At 43.1% G+C, this 21,400-nt stretch overlaps 1 protein-coding gene across 2 annotated transcripts in view; it reads left to right on the forward strand.

Moving 5' to 3' along the window:
- The window catches only part of WLS (Wnt ligand secretion mediator), a 157,579-nt gene that overhangs the window by 110,725 nt on the left and 25,454 nt on the right, over nucleotides 1-21,400 (forward strand). Inside the window, exons 11-12 of one of the 2 annotated variants that reach the window (XM_006167149.2) lie at nucleotides 3,800-3,953; nucleotides 16,930-17,862. In XM_006167149.2, coding sequence (XP_006167211.1) covers nucleotides 3,800-3,953; nucleotides 16,930-17,039 — 264 coding nt within the window. In that variant the 3' untranslated portion in view covers nucleotides 17,040-17,862. Of the gene's footprint in view, nucleotides 1-3,799; nucleotides 3,954-16,929; nucleotides 17,863-21,400 lie in introns of those variants that run through there. The other variant, XM_006167150.3, reaches the window with a different exon arrangement.

Here is a 21,400-nt window from a genome sequence, read left to right on the forward strand (position 1 = left end):
CCCCACCCCCGCCTTTGTGTTTTTTTTTTTTTTTTTTTTTAGGTTTATTTATAGACATCTAAGACATTTTCAGGCATAACTCTCTGTGTCCCAGGTACAGTATTAATATAGTCATCAGAGGATTTATTTTTTAATGTCTTTTTGGAATGGTAGAGCAATGAGCTCACCTGAAAGAAAACCTATTGGGTAACTTTTTGAAATGGATCCCAGCCTTAGGTAAAAGGAATGTATTAAAATCCCCATTATACTCTGGGGCTTGCTGGGAGAGCTTGCATTTAAGCCCCATGAAATATAATGCAAGGGGTTCTCGCCAGGATATTGAAGCTCAGAGGCCAGGAATGAAAGGCCGATGGGAAGCCGTGGAATGAAGTGACCTTGAGGCTTTGTAGCTGAGGACTGAGGTGCAGTCTTTTAATGCCTGCCATTTTAATGGCCTCAGTCATAGCAACCAAGAGATGGTACACCACAGGCTGATATTTCAGCCCCTTTCCACTGGAAAAGAAAGAGGCATTCCATTTAGAGGTGGCAGCAGTAGGGAACAGAAGTGCAGTGCAGGGGAGAAGGTTGCAGACCTTCACTAATGGGACTCCCAGGTGCCTGACATTCAGGTCAAGCCACATGCAGCAAACTCCCAGAGAGCCTGTCCCTAGATCTTTTGTGTCTGTGTGTGATCACTTCATTCTGTTATTTACAGAGGAAATGTTTCCGGTAAGAGAGCCTGTGTCCAGGATTTGGAAGTCTTGTTGTTAAGTGGAATGTTGGTTGTCAAGACTACTGGGTGTAAAGGGATTTGACCTTCACTTGGTTCCAGGGGTATAATTGGGTGGTTTCACACAAAAGTAAATTGTTCAAATGTAAAATCAGGAGAAACAGGAACTTTTAGAAATAAGACCTATGTAGGGAGTAATGGATTTTTATTTGGGGGTGGGGAATGTTATATTAGGGCTACCAGATTTTTTCTCCTGGAAAGTATAAAAGGGGGAGACTGTCACCTCTCTGCTGTGGCATGTGTAAGATTTTGGATTTACAAGGCCTGCTGTGTTAAGACTGCTTATTGTGGTCCATGTTGGGAATGTGCTCAGTGCTCAGGGTGTCTCAGGCATGAGTAATTGAGAGGAGAGGGGAAAGCACAATCTGGTCTCTGAACAATAGTGTCCCATACACTACCTCTGTAGTTCATTTCTGCAGTGCAACTTTTTGACTGCAGCAGAAAATAATGCATTTATAGATTACAAATTCAGTAGTGTGGGTAATCCTGCAATTCCACTCGAAAAACATGTGTCCATGGAACAAATAGGAGATGGAGCATGCCTATGATATTTCCTCTGTCAAGTTCAGTTGCTGCATGCCCCTAATTGTATAGGCATCTCATTCCAGTGGTTCTATAATAATAATTTTATTCTATGAAATTACATTATGTGCATGTGTGTATATAGATTTTACAGATACATATTCAGTTTATTACATACCATACATTACTATGCTTAGGATAAATAGTACACACATATTATTCTACAAATTTGAACCTATGTATATGTGCTATATAAATAATGTATATTATGGACAATGCAGTGAATTTCCAAAGGATAATTGACATTTACAATAGTTGCTCATATGCTACCATCAGAGATGCACTCCTATTTAAGATAATTTTCCAGGACCAGCAGGTAGCTTAGGGATTAAGGCACTGAACTTCCACATGGGTCAACTGCAGTTTGAGGCCCAGACATGGCAGCTTGCTTTCTCACTCTCCCTCTCTCTCTCTGGTGAGCACATGTGCCCTATGGCACATTAAAATAATGATAATAATAAATAAAATAAAATAAATAATTAAACAAAGATACTACACCTCTCTGTCACAATTTTCATGGTTGAAGAGAAATATTGTGTATGTACTTCACAGAGTTGTTATAAAGACTAAATAATATCTTTCATGTGAATATACTAATATAGAGCCTAGCACACTATTATTGTTGAATATATCTTAACTGTGGTTGTCACAAAAGAATCTTAGCTTTGCTAGTATCTCTGTTGACCATTTGCGTTAAGTAGTAATAAAGGAATACAACCAAAAACACTTATTATCCATTGACATTTCCTCTGTTTTTAAATACAATTATTATAGTTTACTGTGGACTGCAACATTTTCTCTTTACTTTTCAGTCAGGTTGTCTTATCTCCTCTTGGAATTTTGGGCATGCAAGCACACATGCCTGGCTTGTTTTTCAAGCCACTAGGTCCAGGACTCCAACCTCACAGTTGGCCATATGTCAGACCTAGTACCTTAACTACCATGTAGTCTGCTGGCTCCATAGTGGTGGTTTTTATTTTTTATTTATTTATTTTTTTATGAGTAACAAAAATGATGTATTCCCAGTCCCAAATTAAAACTGGTAAGCTTATAATTGGCCAACCTAGGTAACCCAGGTGGCTGACATTCAGGTCAAGCCACATGCTTGACATACTCTTAAGTCTTTCAAAAACAAATACTTAACATGTTTATTAGCTCTAGATAGAGAAGGTGCCAGATGAATACAGGCCTACCATATCATAAATAGGAGGTGAAGTCAGCCTGCTTGCTAAAGTCATTAATGTTTAGCTCTAGCCTGCCATCTTAAAATTTAGATATGGCTCCTAGAGACAATTTGTATAACCCAGCCTCATTAAGTTGTCACAAGAACATTCATCCGGTACTTTGTTTTATTCCCATTCAAAGTTTACTATAGCAAGCGTAAGTGGCCAAAATCGTTTCATTGATCTCAAAGCTGGTGCAAATTATTAAGTCACCCAGCTCAACTGTTCTGTTGACAGTTCTTAGTGTAATCCGTATGTCATCAAGCAACCCTTAAAACAATTGCCAAGTCATTAACCCAGACAAAAGCAGCTTCAAAACATCTCTCGGAGAATTACAAAGCATACACAAGCTTCCAAATTACTTTTGTGAGTGCCTTATCTAGACTGACATACAGATAACTAAGATTTATTGAGTGCTGGCTGTGTGCAGGCCAGTTTTCCAGAAATATTTTTACTTAAATTAAAAAAACTACATTCATTCATCTATCTATCTATCTATATATCATCTATCTTATCTATCTACCTACCTACCGACCTATATCTATCTATCTATCTATCTATCTATCTATCTATCTATCTATCTATCTACCTATTGTAGGTTTTGGGTCCACAGGTCCAGGACTCAAACTGCAGTCAGCCATGTAGAACTTCAGTGCCTCAACCACCACACCACCTGCTGGCCCTTTACTTGATTCTTTTTTGCAAGTTTTTATTTTACAGTTATGAATGCTAATGTTCAGAGTCTTCATTCTACTTTTCTTACATGAAATAGAGTGTGTGGTAGAGCCTAGAGTAGAATTAAACTACGTTCATTGAACACCAGGGGTGCACCAGGCACTGAAGGGAAGGCAGTAAGTAAAACAAAACTGATCTCAGCCTGCAGGGACTTTGCCAGAAAGACTGACAGCAGAGGAAGAATGAACAATATAGATAAGCATTAAGTTAAACTCGATTTCTTTAACTTAGGGATAATAATGTATTGCTGTTTTTAGGAGGCAACAGTCCCCAGGTAATGCTAATGCATGAGTGAGATCAAACCACTGACTTTCTGCTTGACATGTCATAAGCCCTCAGTCACTGGTATGATTCAGATTAAAAGATGGTGTCTTATGCCCTTCACTTTTTGCATAGGAGGAGGAGAACTGATTTTCATGTTAGTTGGTTCCTATGTTGGTGTGATGTTTTTTCTCTAGTCTAATTGAATGTCATTGTCCTTTTCCCATAGGTGACTGAAGGCCATTGGAAATGGGGTGATGTCACTGTCCAAGTCAACAGCGCCTTCTTCACAGGCATCTATGGGATGTGGAACCTATATGTCTTTGCTTTGATGTTCTTGTATGCACCATCCCATAAGAACTACGGAGAAGACCAGTCCAATGGTGAGTTCTGATATCTTTAGCATGATTTACTTCAGGATAAGGAGGCTTTTGTCTCTATCAGGTTTAAATGACTAAAGCTCTGGGTTTACCATCAAACTTTCTAGGGAACAGTGAATGGGCAGCCCAAGGGACTCTAGAATCATAAGACAAAAAGCCAACACATGCCAGATATCTTTTTAAGTCTTCTTTTCTGTCCTTGCACCATTATGAAAGAGGACAAGGGAGAGAGACAAAGATCCTGCCTGAGCCTCCCAATTAGCCAGGTCTACAGTCAAGTGCATTGATGCCTGACATGTCCAGGTTGGCCTAGGAACTGAACCCAGGCCTCCCATGCAGTTTCCAGCCTCCCAATCAGTGGTGCTACCTGTGCACCAAAATTCTTTGGGAATGTTGTATTCTAGTCTAAAATATGCCCTGATTCTAACACAAAAACAAAACTTTCTTTCTTGTTTTTTTTTTTTTGAGTAAAGCTGACTATAGAAATTACCTCTCATTATTCTTCCAGTTTGAGAAGCAAATTCCTAAGACAACACATGAAAGAGACTGGGCCCTGAGAGTTGAAGAAGGAATGGACTTATTTTTTGTTGTTCATTTCTTTGCATTGTTGCTTTTGGCATACATCCAAACCAATAGTTATTCTCTGGTCCTCAGCATCTTCCTGTTCCTCAGTGCCTGTATGTGCTGTCTTTTCCTATTATAGAAACGTTGACATTTTAAGGAACCTTGGAGAATTTGACCAGTCTGATCATTTTATAGATAAGGAGACTAAAGTCTAGAGAAGAAAAGAGCTTGCCTGGGGTTTCCATGAGAAAGAGAGAGAGAGACAAATAAGAGAGACAGGCATCCCCAACAGGGTCTAAATGCCACAATCCACCCCCAGTAAGAACTGGCCCAGATCACAGCATGCACACATGTGCCTGGTGTGCCTACAATCTGGGCCAGCTCAGGGCCCTTTCCACTTGGGTCTAGTTGCACTTGCACTGTGCCACCACCTGGCCTCAAGGATGAGAAATTTAATGCATTAGAAAGAAGAGTTCTAAGGTTAGCTTTCCTATTGCACAGACATGACACTGATCTTGAGAGAGGAAAATAAAGGGAGAAACGGGTAATGAGATGAATGATAAAGAAAAGAGGTGCAGGGAGAGGTCATCTGTGTTGAGTGTCAGGGTGGTGTGAGTGGAGTGAGCTCAACCACATCCATCTTCACAGTATACTTGCCACTTCAACACCAGAGAATCCTGTGCATGAACCCTCTCTTTCCTCCTTCCCTTGAGCTGTTTAGAGCAAGACTTCTTGGCACAATCAATTTCAGATCCATCCCTGCCCGTGGATCCTGCATAAGAATAAAGACTTTTGGCATCCCTATCCCCTGTCTTGCTCTGGTTTGACTGGCTTTTCCTAGAAGCTTGTCAGCAAGCCGCCTTTCCACTGCTATCACTCAGGGATTTACTGTATTCATGCAAAATGGCAACTGAAAGCCTCCCCAAGAGCAAACCTCCACAATACAGGCAGGAAGGGATTCTGGGCTTGTGGACAAGAATCTTGATTTCGATTCATGGACACCCCAATGGACTTTGACAGAAACCATGCGGCCCTATCTTTGACTTAAGTAGATGGTTTCTACTTTTGAGGGAAAGCACCAGGTAAAGCAATTGCTGGACTTCCTGGGGTATCGGAGTGGTAGTACTAATGGGCAGTAGTTCTGGAATACAGACTGTGTGCTACGTTACCCACATAAACTGGTCTGGTGTTTTGTTTGTTTGTTTGTTTGTTTGTTTTTGTATGTGAAGGTTGGCACACTGCTTCACCCTTGGCATACCACTTCTCACAGAGGAAGTGATCCCTTAAAGTCTTTTTACAGTAAATGAAAGTCTATGGTTGCCTTTCTTCCTGTTGGCAAGGAAAAGGCCCTAGAGCACCTCCTGTCACTAAGTGGCAGTTCAGGGGTTTTCCAAACCCTGGGGAGCTCCACTCTAGTACTGCTGGGCAAGTGGGAGCCCAGGACTACAGTCAGCCCTACAGATAGGGTGACCATGTACCACCATGTTGACCAGATCCTGGAGCTGTCAGCCAGGAGTCGGGCAGTTCCCGTCACCTGGACAACAGCCACTCATTTAGGCTTGAAGCCTTGTAATCAAGAATCAAAGCTTGATCTCTCCCCCATCAGAAATTGTTGAAGACAGCTTGATGTATAATTTCACAGAAAGCTCAAAAACTAGTTGACGATAGGAAATCACATTCCCTGAATCCTTTGCTAAGGGAGACCTGGATTATTTATGGTTGTATTTTGGATTGTCACTGTGACTGGGACATGCCACTGGCACTTAGTGTTCAGATTCCAGAGATACTATTAAATGTTCTACAGTGAACAGAATAGTCCCTTGCAGTGAAAACAGTCTTGATAAATATTTTTTATTCAGTACACAGATTCTTCTGGGACCCTATGCCAATTGAAAACACAGAAGTCATATGAATTTTTTAAAAGTTTTTTAGAAATATTTTTCATTTGAGGGGCCAGCAAGTGGCAAGGTTGTTAAGGTGCTGGACACTCCCACATGGCTGACCACAGTTCGAGACCCTGGACCTGGTGGTTTGCCTCACTTTCCCTCTCTCTCTCTCTGTGTCTCTTTCTGGTCAAATTAAAATAAATGAATGAATGAGTGAATGAAAAATTTTCTTTTTCATTTGAGACAGAGAAAATAAAGTGGGGAGAGAGACAAGCACCTTTAACAAGGTCCTTATGCTGTAGTCTAGCCCAACCTCAACAGCCAGGATCACAGCCACAGGCACACATGGTGTATACAGGAGACCTTGGGACGTAATCCTGAGACCTTTTCAGATGGCTTCAACATCGTTGAGTGTGGTATTGCCTCTACACCATCATAATTGGCTCAGAAAGCCATAAGGTTAAGCATCCTCTGATTGTGACATGATTAGCTGCAACTTCACAGTAGCCCCATGCACCCCCAGAAACACATGCGTTCTTTACTTTCCTGGGTTATCATGACCTTGTGTATTTGGGAGGGACTACTTCCATGTTGTGCCCTCTGATCATTTTCTTCCTCTGCTCTCTTTCTCTTCTTATGTCTTCATCTGCCACCAGACCAATAATATATCCTAGGAATAGTGGTACATTTGCCAAGATTTCTAGGCACCTTAGAAATTATATATATATGTATATATATACACACACACATATACATACATATAATTTAATATATGTGTGTATACATGGGTATACATATATGTATGCATATACATATTTTTAAGAGAGATTTTTGCTATAAGTCGTGTGCATTTGCTGAAAGACAGAGATAGAAAGTAAAAAATCACCCCCTGGGGGAATGACCATACTGCAATCCTTTCTCTTTCGTTCTCCTCTCGGGATTTTGGTCACATGCACATGCACCCACTATGAATTTTAAACCACCAGGTCTGGGACTTGAACCATGGTCAACTACGTGGGAGTCCAGCGATGTAACCATTACACCATTTGCTGATCCCTCGAAATTTTGTATTTGAAATATTCCATTGGAACCTACACAATGAATTCTTGAGTACACACTGTGTTGTCAGTCCTCTGGGTGTGCATGACATTCCTTCTCCACCCCCAGTCTTTCCCTGTTCCTTTCTCATGGAAAGTTTTATTTTTATTGAATAAGTTGGCTTGGGCTTTTCCCCCCCTTGCTTGATCTAGAGCCAGGAATTCAGGTTGCTTGCTGTGGAGAATGGATCCCAGGTGTGTGGTGCTTAATGAACTGGAACCTGAATGGGCCATTTTCAGGAAATGGACAGGCATTTTTCTGATGCCAAAGTGGAGAAGAAAAGGGAAGACCCTGTGAGAGGGTTGTTATGTCTGGGCAGTGGAGAAAGATGCCTTGAGGTGTCAGGAGGAGTGGGTCGAAGGAAGTGGAAGCTTCGAGCATAGATTCTGCATTTTCCTTTTTTTTTTTTTTTTTTTGAGAGATTTTCACTGTAGGGCACGTGCGCTCGCCAGACAGACAGAGAGAGACATAGAGACAGAAAGCAAGAAATCACCCCCCAGGGGGGATGGTCACGCCGCAATCCCTTCTCCTCCATTCTCCTCTCGGGATCTTGGGCACGCACGCACACGCGCCCGGCGTGAGTTTTAAGCCACCGGGTCCGGGACATGAACCGCGGTCGACTACGTGGGAGTCCAGCGACATAGCCATTACGCCAACTGCTGGTTCCCTGCATTTTCCTTTTAATCAGAACCAACAGGAAAGAACAAAGTGGGGAGCGGGTTCAGTAGAAGGTCATTTTCCAAAGAGTGTTTTCATTCATGTATTTGTTTCTTTTTCATTGTATGAATCAGAAAGTGACCGTTTACAAATGAACTGTGGACACTTCAGTACTTAGCACTGTGCCAGGTGGAATGAGATGGAGTGAGGTGAAGTTCTGAAGAGTAACAGACATAGTCCTTGCTATCAAAGAGCTGTTAGCTTGGTCTTAGGGACAAGATTTCCTCATCTGCCTCCTCGAACACAGTATGGCAGGATGGCTTCTAGCCCGGCGTTCTCACAGCTGACGGGGCTGTGGAGTGTGGCTGCTGCCTGCCTTCCCGTCTGTTGATTTACCGTAGCTCCCGTGGCGGTGCTCACACGTTCATATTAGTCATTTTACACACATGTGTGCATGTATTTAAAAGGTTCATGGGAAATGTGTATTATGAACGGACTATGCACGGATTGCAAAATGTTTTGTGCCAAGATAACACTTGTACTTTAATTCCATTTTCCACAAATTCTTTGAGTCATTTCATGTGTGCGTATTGTGTGTGTGTGTATGTGTGCCATATTTTTAAATTTAGCACCTACATTTTTGTCCTCTTTCCTTCAGGGAGCATTTTCTGCTCTGCTGCTACTGCCTTTCATTCAAGTGGTTCTCTTTACCTGTTACCGTAACCACTTTGCGAACCATTCTGGACGCCTTCCCAGGTAGAAATGAACTGCAGCAGGCTATGTCAACCCTTTCCTTAGAGGGTGAGACCATCTCCCAGGACTGCTGCAGTGCCCTGGACACTCTGAAAAGCTGGTCAAACCTACTCAGTTGCCCTTCTCATGGGGTGGAGGGAGTTTGAACTGCTTATAGAGTCAGACAGTTCATGATAATAGCTTTGACTTTTGTGTTCATTTTTAAAGTTCTTTTTTTATTTAGTTAATTTTATTTATTCATTCAGTTATTTATTTATTTTAATTTGACCAGAGAGAAATACAGAGAGAGAGAGAGACAGAAAGTGAAAAAACAAACCACCAGGTCCAGGACTCAAACTGTGGTTGATCATGTGAGAGTGTGCTGAACCTCAACCACCCCGCCACCTGCTGGCCCCTCTATGAAGTTCTTATCAGGATGTTTTAGGGGAAAAAAAAGTGAGCTATGGAATTCCCTTCTGGCTGACTATGGCAAAAGGAGTAAGAGACCCTTTAATTGCTGCCCTTTCTGTTTCTATTCACAATAAATGTCTTCTATCCAACACACTCAATCTAATGGAAACCATATCAGCAACCTGGGATTCTACTGGGTTGTCAGAAAAGGCATGATGCATTTTTGCATAGGAAAACAGAAAAAATAGGTTATCACTTTCCCAACAACTCGAAACATCTTAGCTCCTAGCTAGTGTATGATGTCCTTTTCACTTCTGGAGGCTTCCACAGTCTCCTGCCATTTGTTTCATGAGAAAGGAGGCTTCAGCTTTTGTTGCTCCTATAAATGTTTGGGTTGAGCCATAAGTCTTTGATGGTGACTGTCTTTTATTGAGGTCATCCCCGGGTTATATGTGAGATAATCCACCCCCAGCCAGCCAAGTCTTGTGTGTGAGCACAGATGGTCTTGGTCTTCCCACCAGGGCTGGACCCATGCTCTAAAGTGGGTCTTGACAGCTTTTCTCCATTCCCCAGTGAAGGTGGGAACAGGTGGGAGACTGCTGCTCACCTGTGCTGCCTACTCTGATATTTGCAGTTGGACACTTCTGTCTCCTGCCTATCCCATGGCTGTTGTCCTATTTATAACTTGCCCATTCCTTGCCTAGTCAACTAAAACCATTTCTGAGTCCTAGAATTACTGTTACACCTTTATGATAGAGGGCACCTCAGTCAACACTTTGGGACAACCTTTCTGCTTCCTAAATGTATTAGTTTGATGTAGCTGCTCTAACAAATACCAAAGGCCCTGAGACTTACATAACAGAAATAATTTTCCCACCATTCCTGAGGTGAGAAGTCTGAGATCCAGATGTCAGCAAGGTCGGTTTCTTTTGAGCCTCTCTCCTGGGCCTGTACGTGACCTTCTTCTCCCTGTGTCTTCACATGGTTTTCCCTCTGTGTGTATCTATATTCTAATCTCCTTTTCTCTCAAGGATACCAGTCTCATATTGGATAGAGGCGCACCCCAATCACCTCATTTTTATTAACTTTGTTACCTCTTTAAAGACTCAGTCTGTAAATATAGTCACTTTCTGAGGTATTGGGGGTTAAGACTTCGAATTATCAACTTTGTAGGAAGGAGATAGTCGGGGACAACACAATTGAGCCTATAACACTAAGATTTCCTTCAGAATTTCTGTATTTTATTGTGTTCCTCTCGTCTTGCAATTGCCACCTGGCACTGAGTGTTCGTAGATGCTTTGCAGAAGGGTGGGGAAATGACTCATCTCAAGCCTCATACAATTTACCTCTGTGGTTGAAAGGGGTTGAGAGATGACTGGACCCCACAGTTCCTGTACACTGTCCTACCAGAGTTACTCTGCCCCTTTCCCAGAAGGGGTCCTCAAAGCTGAGCTATCCCAAGGCACACTTGTTTTCTAGCTGGGAGTCTGATTCAATCCCTAGTGGGGAATAGCAGTGCTGTTCTGCTAGGTGAGACTTAGTTCTGCAGAGCAGGGAGGATCTAGGCTTATCTGCTCCAGGAAAATCTTAGCGGGTGTTTCAGTGAGCACTTCCTACAAACCTGTTGCTGTGCCAGGCATTCACTTACTTTCAAAGAGAAAGACCAAAACAAACAAACAAAAACTACTATCCACTATTTTACATTTTAACACAACAATCATGCTAACACCCCAAATGTAGGCCAGATATAACCATCAAAACCATTGTTTGTTGGGGTTAGCAGGTAGTGTGGTGATTAAGGCACTGGACCCCCACATGGCCAGGCATGGTTTGAGTCCTGGTCCTGGTAGCTAGCTTTCTCTCTTTCTCTCTCCCCTCTCTCTATCTCTCTCTCTCTCTCTCTCTCTCTCTCTCTCTCTCTCTCTCATGAGCTCATGTGCCCTATAGAGCATTTTTTAAAAAAATTCTAATAATAAATCAAATTAAATAAGTAATTCTTAAATGATTTAGCTTTACAAATCCTACACTCTCCTGTTTTACTCATTCTGTTATAGACTTATCATTTTAGCTAATCTATAAAAGTGAACAGGATAGACATGGATGTACACCTAAGGAAAATTACCTGTTGATGACATGTATAGTATTCTCAACTGGATTGGTCTGAGAAGTATTTCATGATGGGTAAAGTCTTTTTACAAGCAAAATGAGAAGTAGTGATTGACTGTTTAAAAAAATACAATTAGAATAATAATAATAATGATTGGGAAAAACATTGAAGATGATCATTCAGTCAAAGATATTGAATGTTGAAGTGGGGAGATTAATGGTTCTGTATTGACTGACATGCATGGCATTCCCTTTTGAAAAAGCAATGTAATACACTGTAAAGTTATATCAATCCAATGTAATATAAACAAGATTATTATGATAATAAAAAATAAAACAAAACAAATAAACAAAGAATTGAGTCACAAGTTCTGGAAAGAACAGAAGCTTGGGAGGTAGACACAGATGGGTTGAATCTCAGCTTTGGCACGTATTACTGGGTGTGACCTGGAGAAACAAAAGTGAACTCATGGTATGGGAGCTCACTGGCTTCCACACTTGGGTCATGGAGTGTTAATGTCCTTTGGTGGTTGTAATAGAAGACCTCTGACCTCTCCCAGAATCTGGGAAATAACCTCAGAATGAGCAAGCGTTCTTTCTCTTTACTGAAATGGCCACAGATACACTGATGATTGCCACTAAAATGCTCCCAGGCCTAAGATGCTGTATCCAGTGTATACGGCTTTCTCGGTCCTCAGTGGATACTCCAGGCAGTAAGAACTGAGCAATAGCCACATTACTGTGGAGGTGACACTGCAACTGAGGATCCGTTGTGATTGTCTTTTGAGATTAAATTAGTGCCAGAGATTGGTCACATTTCACAAAGGTTAGGAAGAAACATGCCTTCATCTTATTGTTCATTAGCTGAGATGCATTGATATCATAATCAGGCAGAACAATTGACTGCAAACTGAATTCCTTCCTTTTTCCTTCTTTCTGTTTCTTTTTCTTCACGAAATAAGAAGTGTATCACATTTCTGGAAAGTTTTTCTCTTTTCTTCTTCTTCTTTTTTTTTTTTTTTTTTTTTTGGTCTTAGCTAAAAAGAGATTTTGAGCATGTTTGTGCACTGAGCAAAAGAAGCCAAGAGAGACGGAGACTAACAGATGGAACAAGACCTTGGCAGAAGTAGGAGTTGGTGGGGTTTGGAAACACTTGGAGACATCTCCACGCTTGCTGTGTGACTGCCGTATTCCCACAACTATTGCGTTGAGGGAAGAGTTGGCCTTCAAAATAAAATAAAATCACATGAGAATCAGAGATTTTGCCACACAGAGTCCCATGGCTCTGGGGCCTCACCCAGCACATTAGGAAATTAATTATGCCTCAGTGTCTTCATCTTAAAAGGAAACACAGGGCATGCTAGAGCCCTTCAAGTGCACATGACAGACACACGTAAGTAACCACTCTCCTAACTGTCAGGGCACTGCTTTGTGTGCTGTCAGTTCATCAGATACGAAAGCAAAGTTAAGAAACTAACCAATTCACCCAGATTACTGTATGTATATATTTGAGACTGTGGCACATTGTGTGTGACCTCCTGCTTCACTAGCAGTCTCACTGCCTGCTGGAAACTTGAATGTCTAAGAAGAGACAACAGAGTCTGCAGGTTGAGAGCCTGGGTCCTGATGTCCCATACTCCATTTAGAATCTGACATCACTGTTTACCAGCGTAGGCCCTAGGCAAGTTACTTAGCCACTCTGTGCCTCAGTTTCTTCATCAGCAGAATGGGGCCTCTGCCAGAGGGCTGGCAGAGGGCTGGTGCGAAGATGAAATGCATTCATGCTTGTACAGGGTTAGAGCTGCATTGGGTACCCGATAAGTGCCATCACCCAGGAACCTGGTTCAATAAAGAAGCCAAAGTGATTTTTGACTCTTCACATGATCTACAGGATTATATAAATTTTTCAAGGGTCTGTTAATTGAAATCTTTTTTTTTGAATCTTTTTTTTATAGTTGTAGTTTATGTATTTATTTATGTATTTATTTACTTCTCTATCTATTTTAATTTAACCAGAGGAGGACAGAGTGAGAGTGAATGAGTGAGCAAGAGAGAAAGAGAGAGAGAGAGAGAGAAAGAGAAAGCATTCTACCAGGTATGGGATTCACACCACTGTTGGCCATGTGGGAGCCTAGCGTCCTTAACCACCACACCACCTGCCAGCCCCTGTAGGCATATTTTAAGCATAAAGAAGGCATCTTTAGTGCAAATTTTTGGGTTTATATTCTAGTATCATTTCTAAGACATTTTCAGTAAGAAAGTTCCCTTAGATAAACATGAAGAAAAGGTGCTAATGGGTCAATTAGGGTAGTCAGGACTCTCTTTATAATTTTTAAAAAGAATTTATTTAATTTTACTTATCATCATTATTATTTTTAAGAGAGACTTTTGCTATAGGGTGTGTGTGCTTGCTGGAGAGACAGAGGGAGACACAGAGAGAGAAAGCAAACCATCACCCACTAGGCATGATGGCCATGCTGCAGGCCCTTCTCCTCCACTCTCCTCTTGGGATTTTGAGCAGGCACATACATGCCCCCAGCATGAGTTTCAAGCCACCAAGTCTAAGACTTAAACACAGTTGACTATGTGGGAGTCCAGCATTGTAACCATTATGCCATTCGCTGGTCCCATCATTATTATTTTTCATCTGCTACAGGGCACACCCACCAGAGAAAGACAGAGAGAAAGAGGGAAAGTGAGAAAGCAAACCTCCAGGTCCAGGACTTGAATCGTGATGGGCCATGTGGAAGTCCAGTGCCTTCACCGCAACACCTGATGGCCCCATCTCTTTGTAATTTTTATGACTCATGCAGACATGCAGATCTTGAAACAGGCTTTGGAGTTTTGATGGCTCACCCAGATATCAAATCCAGAACCAGCTTTGACCAGGAAATGTGAGTCTTGAACTGTTCATGCTTGGCTGAGGCAGGACTAGAAGTTGCACTGCAAGAATGCCCGTTAGTGACCCAGGAAACCATGCTCCTTGTACAGGCAGGGGTTCAACTTGTCCCAAGGTAGCCCACAGTTACAGCCTCTCACCAGTCTCATTGCTCCTGAGCTCTGGTTCAAGGGCGCATACATTTGCTTTGGCTGATGTGCATTTAGAACAACTTGTGCCCACAATCCTATGGGTTAGGCCCCTGCCAAAACAGCCCCAAATACCATTAGCAGTCTTCCGTAATAGCTAACGACACTGTGCCTGAGATTAGGGAATCTCCTAGGTAGCCAGCTACGGGCTGACGTTTAATAATGGGACTGATTTTGCTGTGTAGCCACCGAGAAATGAGTCTGCAGTGAAGAACCCCTATCCATGTAAACGGCATCGGCCTGCCACCTTACAGCTAGCATGCGGGGTGAGGTCTGGGATTCTAAGGCCATGGGATTTATCGATGATTTTTTTTTTTTTTTAAATAAAGCATATGCACTCTTCAAGAGAGAGACAGAAAGAAAAAAAGAAGTGAGAAATCACCCCATAGTGGGGTTGCCCACACCACAATCTCTTCTCCTCCATTCTCCTCTGGGGAATTTGGGCTCTCACATACATGCTCTTGGCAAGTTTTTCAAGCCAATGTGTCCAGGACTCAGACCACATAGTTGGCCATGTGGGATCCCAGTCACCTTAACCGTCACGCCATCAGGTATAAACCCTAAGGATAGGATCAAGGCACCTTGTAAGTTACGTATGGAATTCCAATTGAAAACAGCATTTATAGGGCCAGCAGGCAGTTAAGTGCTAGGCTTCCCCATGGCCCGCATTTGAGTCCCTTTCTTACTTTCTCTCTCTCTCTGAGTGCCTCTCTCGTGAGCTTACGGGCCCTATAGTAAATTTTTAAAAAATAATAAAATTAAATAGGTCATTAAAAAAAAATAGAGAGGAGGGATCAGAGTTAGCATAATGGTTATGTCGCAGAACTCCCATGTAGCCAACTGCGGTTTGAGTCCCGGACCCAGTGGCTTAAACTCACACCGGGCACGTATGTGTGTGTGCCCAAGATCCCGAGAGCAGAATGGAGGAGAAGGGATTGCGACGTTGACATCCCCCCAGGGGGTGATTTCTTGCTTTCTATCTCTCTGTCTCTCTGGTGAGTGCACACGCCCTACAGTGAAAACCTCTCCAAAAAAACAAATAGGAAACAGCACTTATTTATTTAATACCATGCTTCGAACTAGGAAAAATTTTAGTCCCAGAAAATAGAGTAATCATGCGCACAGGGAAAGACTCACAGACACGGATTTAACTTTTTATTCCCCAGCACCTGTTTCCACAATTGTGTATGTCCATACAGACCCCCACCTCACAGTCCACCTGAGCCCGGCTGGTTTTTATTTATTTGTATTTATTTATTTATTTATTTATTTCCATCCTCCTTTTGCTCATTATATAATCACCTGATTTGGGGCACGTGGCAGACTTTAGGGGTTTAACTTATAGAAAATTATGTTTTTTTTTCCCCCCCTGCTATTTGAGAAAAAGCCATTCATTTCATTTTAGCAGAATAGCTCTGTTGAGTGACAATGATTCAAAATGCTGGTATGTAGCAAATCCAGAGGGGAAGATGAAAGTTCGGAGCATATTTCTAGAACTGTTTTCCTGGAGAAGAAAGCCTCTGCTTGTTTCTACGTGTATTAGATACAGCACGGTGCCCAGTCCACGGGTAGGTACAGGCAGGTCTCCCGGGCCTCTGCGTGACGTGGTGGCTCGTACACTATTTGCAGCGGGCGTGGATGTGTCTGCCCTGCCCACCGTTGTCTGCCCTGCCTGTTATGGTCGCTTGGCTGTGTGATGGGACTCGGAGTCACACATTCTTCCCTAATTGCCAGCTTACTGACCTCCCAGTTTCCTCATCTGATCATGGTGTGATCAGATCACCTTAGGACCCTCTTGCGAGGACTAAATAAGACCACATGTAAAGCCTTTAGAATAGAGCCAGGCTCCAAGTAAGCTCTCATTAAATGTTAATAATTCCTAGGAATACTATCAACAGTGAACTAACTCAGATGTCATTAATGACTGTTCCCTGACCGTCAAAAATGATATTAAATATTGCAAGGTCAGCCTGTGAGCTGGTGGTTAAGGTGGTTGGATCCCACATGGTTGACTGTGCGGTTTGATTCCTGGACCCGGAGGCTTGAGAAACATGCTCAAGGGCATGTGCATGAATGTCCAAAATCCTGAAAGGAGGGAGAGATGGAGCAAAGTGGATTGAGGCATGGCCATGTTTCATGGCAGGGTACCTCCTTGCTTTTACTTTGTCCCCTCTCCGTCTCTCTGTTTCTCTCCAGTGAGTATATGAGCCCTCTGGCAATTTTTTTTTTTTTTTTTAAATAAAAGGAAGAGAGAAAACCTGCAAAGTTCAAGTGAATAGGTTGGATGTTGGCCCTCGTTTGGGGTGTTGTGTGTCCTGGTTTTTCTTTCCAAACTCAGAATGTGAAAGAGGGGACAGACAGGGCAGTTTTCATGAGATGAACCCCAGCTTGCTGCTTCTTCCTCCTTGAATGGTCTAACACCGACAACCCTGTTTCAGGCGATCTGGGTGTCCACAGTGGGGAGGAACTCCAGCTCACCACCACTATCACCCACGTGGACGGACCCACCGAGATCTACAAGTTGACCCGCAAGGAGGCCCAGGAGTAGGAGGCTGCAGCGCCCGGCGGGGACTGTCTCCACACCCCAGCCCCTAACTAGAGCGGGGAGCGTGCCCAAGAGAGCTCAGTGTCCAAACGAATGCCTCGCCTCGCTTAGTGTGGTTCCTTGGACCAGCAGCATGGACGTTTGTTGTTTGCCTCTGATGGTAGCTTTTGAAGGAAGATTACTACAGCCACTAATGCTTGTGTATGATAACAAAAACTCTGGTATGACACATTTTCTGTGATCATTTTAAATTAGTGACCTAGAAACATCTGTAGCAGGTGGTTAGTAAACCTCATGTGTTGGGGGGTCTACTCTTTGGGGGATGGTTTGGGCCAAATGGGGTCTATATCGAGTGGAATATTTAACTTTTTTTTTTTTCCTGTTTTAGATTCTAGGATAGATTTTAACATCCTTTGCAGTCCAAGGTAGGCTGGTATCATAGTCTTCTCACTCCTAGTTCATGACTTTTCTCCCCTATTTATATTACCTAGTAGCCTATTGAGTTAATATTTAAGTTGTCAGTAGATACGTGTCCTCCTTTTTTTACCGCATAATATAACTGAATTTCATGAGAGGGTCTGTTCCACCAGGGGCCTATCAGCTTTGAAACCAAATCTGTGTGTCTAATACTAACCAGTCTGTTGGATGTGGGTTTTAAACATGTTTGCTAAACTACCCAAGTAGGATTCATTGTATTAAATGGCCTTTGGGTCTGAAAAGCTTTTTTAACCTCTTGCTTAAAATGTGTTTTCTTTTGATAAGATGCTTCACACAGCCTCCGAGAGTGTGGAATTCGATCATTTAAATAAACCTGTATGTGTACACATATATGTATACGCACAACCCTTCATGCTCAAACCAATCTACATGCATGGACATCCTTTCCCGCAGTGAGCTGAGGGGGTAGAGAGTGGGTGGGGAAACAGCTCTGTGAAACATTCAAGCAGTTTGCATTTGGGCCAGCCGGTGGCATGATGGTGAGGGCTGCTGAATCCCACGCGGCCAACTGTGTGCTTCAAATCTCAGACCTGATGACTTGAAAAACACACAGTGTGTGTATGCATGTGTGCCCAAAATCCTGAAAAGAGAGATAAATGGAGAAGGACGAGCAGCGTGACCATCACCAATGGAGGATACTTTATGATTTCTCCTCCCCTCTGTTACTGGTGAGCACATGTACCCTATACAAATTTAAAAAAAGAAAAGGAAGGAAGGAAGGAAGGAAGGAAGGAAGGAAGGAAGGAAGGACAGAAAAGAAAAGAAAAGAAAAGAAAAGAAAAGAAAAGAAAAGAAAAGAAAAGAAAAGAGCAAAGCAAAGCAAAGCCAAGCCAAGCCAAGCCTAGTTTGCCATCTAGTTCAAGGAGGGCTAGTGTCTGTTCCTGGAGCTAGGGCACCATTTTCTGTACTACAGGTTCTGTAGTAGGCTAGCAAAGGATACGCATGTTTGGCAACAAGGGTAGGGAAATAAAGCTCTGTGCTTTAGAAGCAGAACCTCACCCTAGCTTATTCCAAGTTTCCCTAATAGCCTGTTTCATTGTACTTTAATGCTACCATTGAAGAAGGGATGGGTACAGCATGGAGGAAGACACGGAATCCTGAGCTAGAAGGCAGCGTTTCCTGTCCAAGGTCTATCCTTTACTAGCTGTAGGCCTGGTTCAAGTTATCTGATCTGGCTGTTCCTCTTTTTTTCAGGGGTTGGGGGGAGAGGTTTTGGCTATAGGGCATGTGTACTCGCCAGAGAGACAGAAAGTGAGGAATCACCCCCCCAGGGGGGTTGGCCACACCACAATCCCTTCTCCTCCATTCTCTTCTCGGTATCTTGGGCACGCACGCACACGTCCCCAGCGTGAGTTTAAGCCACCAGGTCCAGGACTCGAACCACAGTCAACTATATGGGAGTCCAGTGACATAGCCATTACACCAACTGCTGGTTCCTGGCTGTTTCCTTATTACAAACTACTATTCACAGATTTCATGGGAATCACAGTAAAAGTGGTTTACATATATGGAAATATTCACTACCCAGCTGTATAAATCATGTTCTTTCTGCCGTCTAAAAGCAATTATGTGTCTTGTTTTTCAGACACCGATGCCTACAGTCTATTTAATCCATCTGCTTGCACCCCCCTATTTTTTCCGTTTTCCCTATTTTGACTAAAACCAGTGTAAGCAGTGAGGCAGGAAGTACCTAGGCGTTGGCTCTGCTCTCTGGGTCTTTCCTAACCATTGGCTGTTGTGTGACCCTGTGCACGCCACCTCTGTTGATGAACCAGGAATCTAGTCCAGCCCAGACCTCCCTGTCCAGTAAAGAAGATGAACTAAAAACACTTCCATGATCACCTGTCCCAGACAGTGGAGAGGAAGGTCCCTCAATCCCCCCAGGATGGAGAAGGGTCTGAGACAGGCCTTAGAGAAGAAGCAAGATTTTACCAGGGCCAAAAGGCAAAGGGATCAATAATACAAAATTCACAGAGGAGGTGGAGCCTGTAGAATATTCAGAGAAAGGCATTGGGCCTGGCTAGCACATAGGAGTGGATGTAGCAGATGATGGTCTTCATACACCCATGAGCCAGAGTACGAAGAAATTTAATGTATGGTACAAGTCACAAGGGTTAGACTTGGCGTTTAGTCAGAGAAGTGACAAGATCAGCATTAACACTGGGACATGGAGAAGCTGGACAAACAGATCTCAAAGTGCAGAACCAGTGAAACTATAGCATACCTGGAGAGGAGGAAGATTATTTTGGAGATGAAATGGAGGGGTTTTAGTGTTCTAAATGTGAGCTTCACAGAAAGTAAGTAAGTAAGATTCTAGCTCCAACTCCTCTGGGTAAAGGAGTGATTAAGCCCGAATTAGAGATTCCTGGATGAGAAGTGCTAGTGAGTCTGTTAAGCTGAAGTTCTGGAAGTATGGGGTCACCAGAAGTCATGACATATTTTTCTAAGTTTTTTCTATGCAAAAACACGTCATGACTTTTCCAGTGACCCGATAGTACAAGTCAACTCTAGCAAGCTTAGTCGAGAGGGGCAGTGTACTAGAACTTACCTAGAATATCTCGTGGATCTACGGCAGAATCAAATTAAACAGAAAAAGGGAATGGGGAAAGCTCTAAGAGACTGGGGACAGCTCTAAGGGCCCTCAGCAACAGGCACTCAAGGACCTTTCCCTGGACCATTTCTTTCTTTACTTCCATTTTTTTGGAGAGGTTTTTACTATAGGGCGTGTACACTCACCGGAAAGACAGAGAGAGACAGAGAGATAGAACGCAATAAATCACCCCCCAGGGGGGGATGGCCATGCCACAATCCCTTTTCCTCCATTCTCCTCTCAGGATCTTGGGCACGCACGCATGCACATGCACCCAGCGTGAGTTTAAGCCACCGGGTCTGGGATTCAAACCGTGGTCGGCTACATGGGAGTTCATCGACATAGCCATTACACTAACTGCTGGTCCCCCTGAACCATTTCCATTTATGACTAGTCTAAGCCTTTGTCTCTCTCACTTCAAAACTAAGAGATAGTACCCAGCAAATGCCTATCGCTGTCGCAATCAGCTATCACCAGAGTTGGGTCAAATGGTGCTAGAACCCACTGGTATCACAGTCAGTTTTCAAAGAATGGAGAGTCCATTTTGAGGTGGGCAAATAGCCAGAAAAGAGCTAGCATAAGGCAAGAAGGGGGCTTGGATTTGCCCAGACTGGGTTTTAGGGTTTTGAAATCCATAAGGCAGGAGATATGGCAGGCCTTATCATTGAGAATTAGACATACAGCTGGACAGAACACCAAGGGAGGGATCCAGCAGGAGTAGCATGGCCACCTTCAATGGGAAAGAGGAAAAAACTACGAGGTAGAGTCATCAGAAAATGGTGGGGCGACCCAGAAGCCAAAGAAAGGCAAGATTCATGGAAAAAGCCATTGTTAGATGTCCTGAGAGGCTGAGCACCATTTAAAGACTGAGGTAAGCCTGTGGGTGCGGTGGGTTGGATGAGTATGACTTTCCCCAGTGGCTAGGGCAGAGCTGGACAGAGGTGGAGCAGGTCAGTGGGTGCTAAGAAGGGGAAGGACAGCTGCTCTGAGAGGAACCAGAGTAAAGGGAGGCTGATGTTTCCTAGTTGGGGAGAAAAGTAGACTGAGTTTGTAAATATGAGGGGGTGAGATTCCATGAAGGAAAGACGAGTGATGAGGGTAATGTAAGCTGCAAGAAGGTTGAGGATTTCGGATCAAGAGCACAAGTCAAGGAGTTAACTTTGAAGGCGTAAAAGGACACTTTCATTCTGCCAAGAGAGAGCGAGAACAGATTGTGGGGGAGAAACTTGAAATCAGGAGGAAAACCTTGAGGCCATAGGAAGCATTTCTCTTTTGA

Source organism: Tupaia chinensis, unplaced genomic scaffold (assembly GCF_000334495.1).
Source record: "Tupaia chinensis unplaced genomic scaffold, TupChi_1.0 Scaffold144529_1, whole genome shotgun sequence".
Taxonomy (NCBI): Eukaryota; Metazoa; Chordata; class Mammalia; order Scandentia; family Tupaiidae; genus Tupaia; species Tupaia belangeri.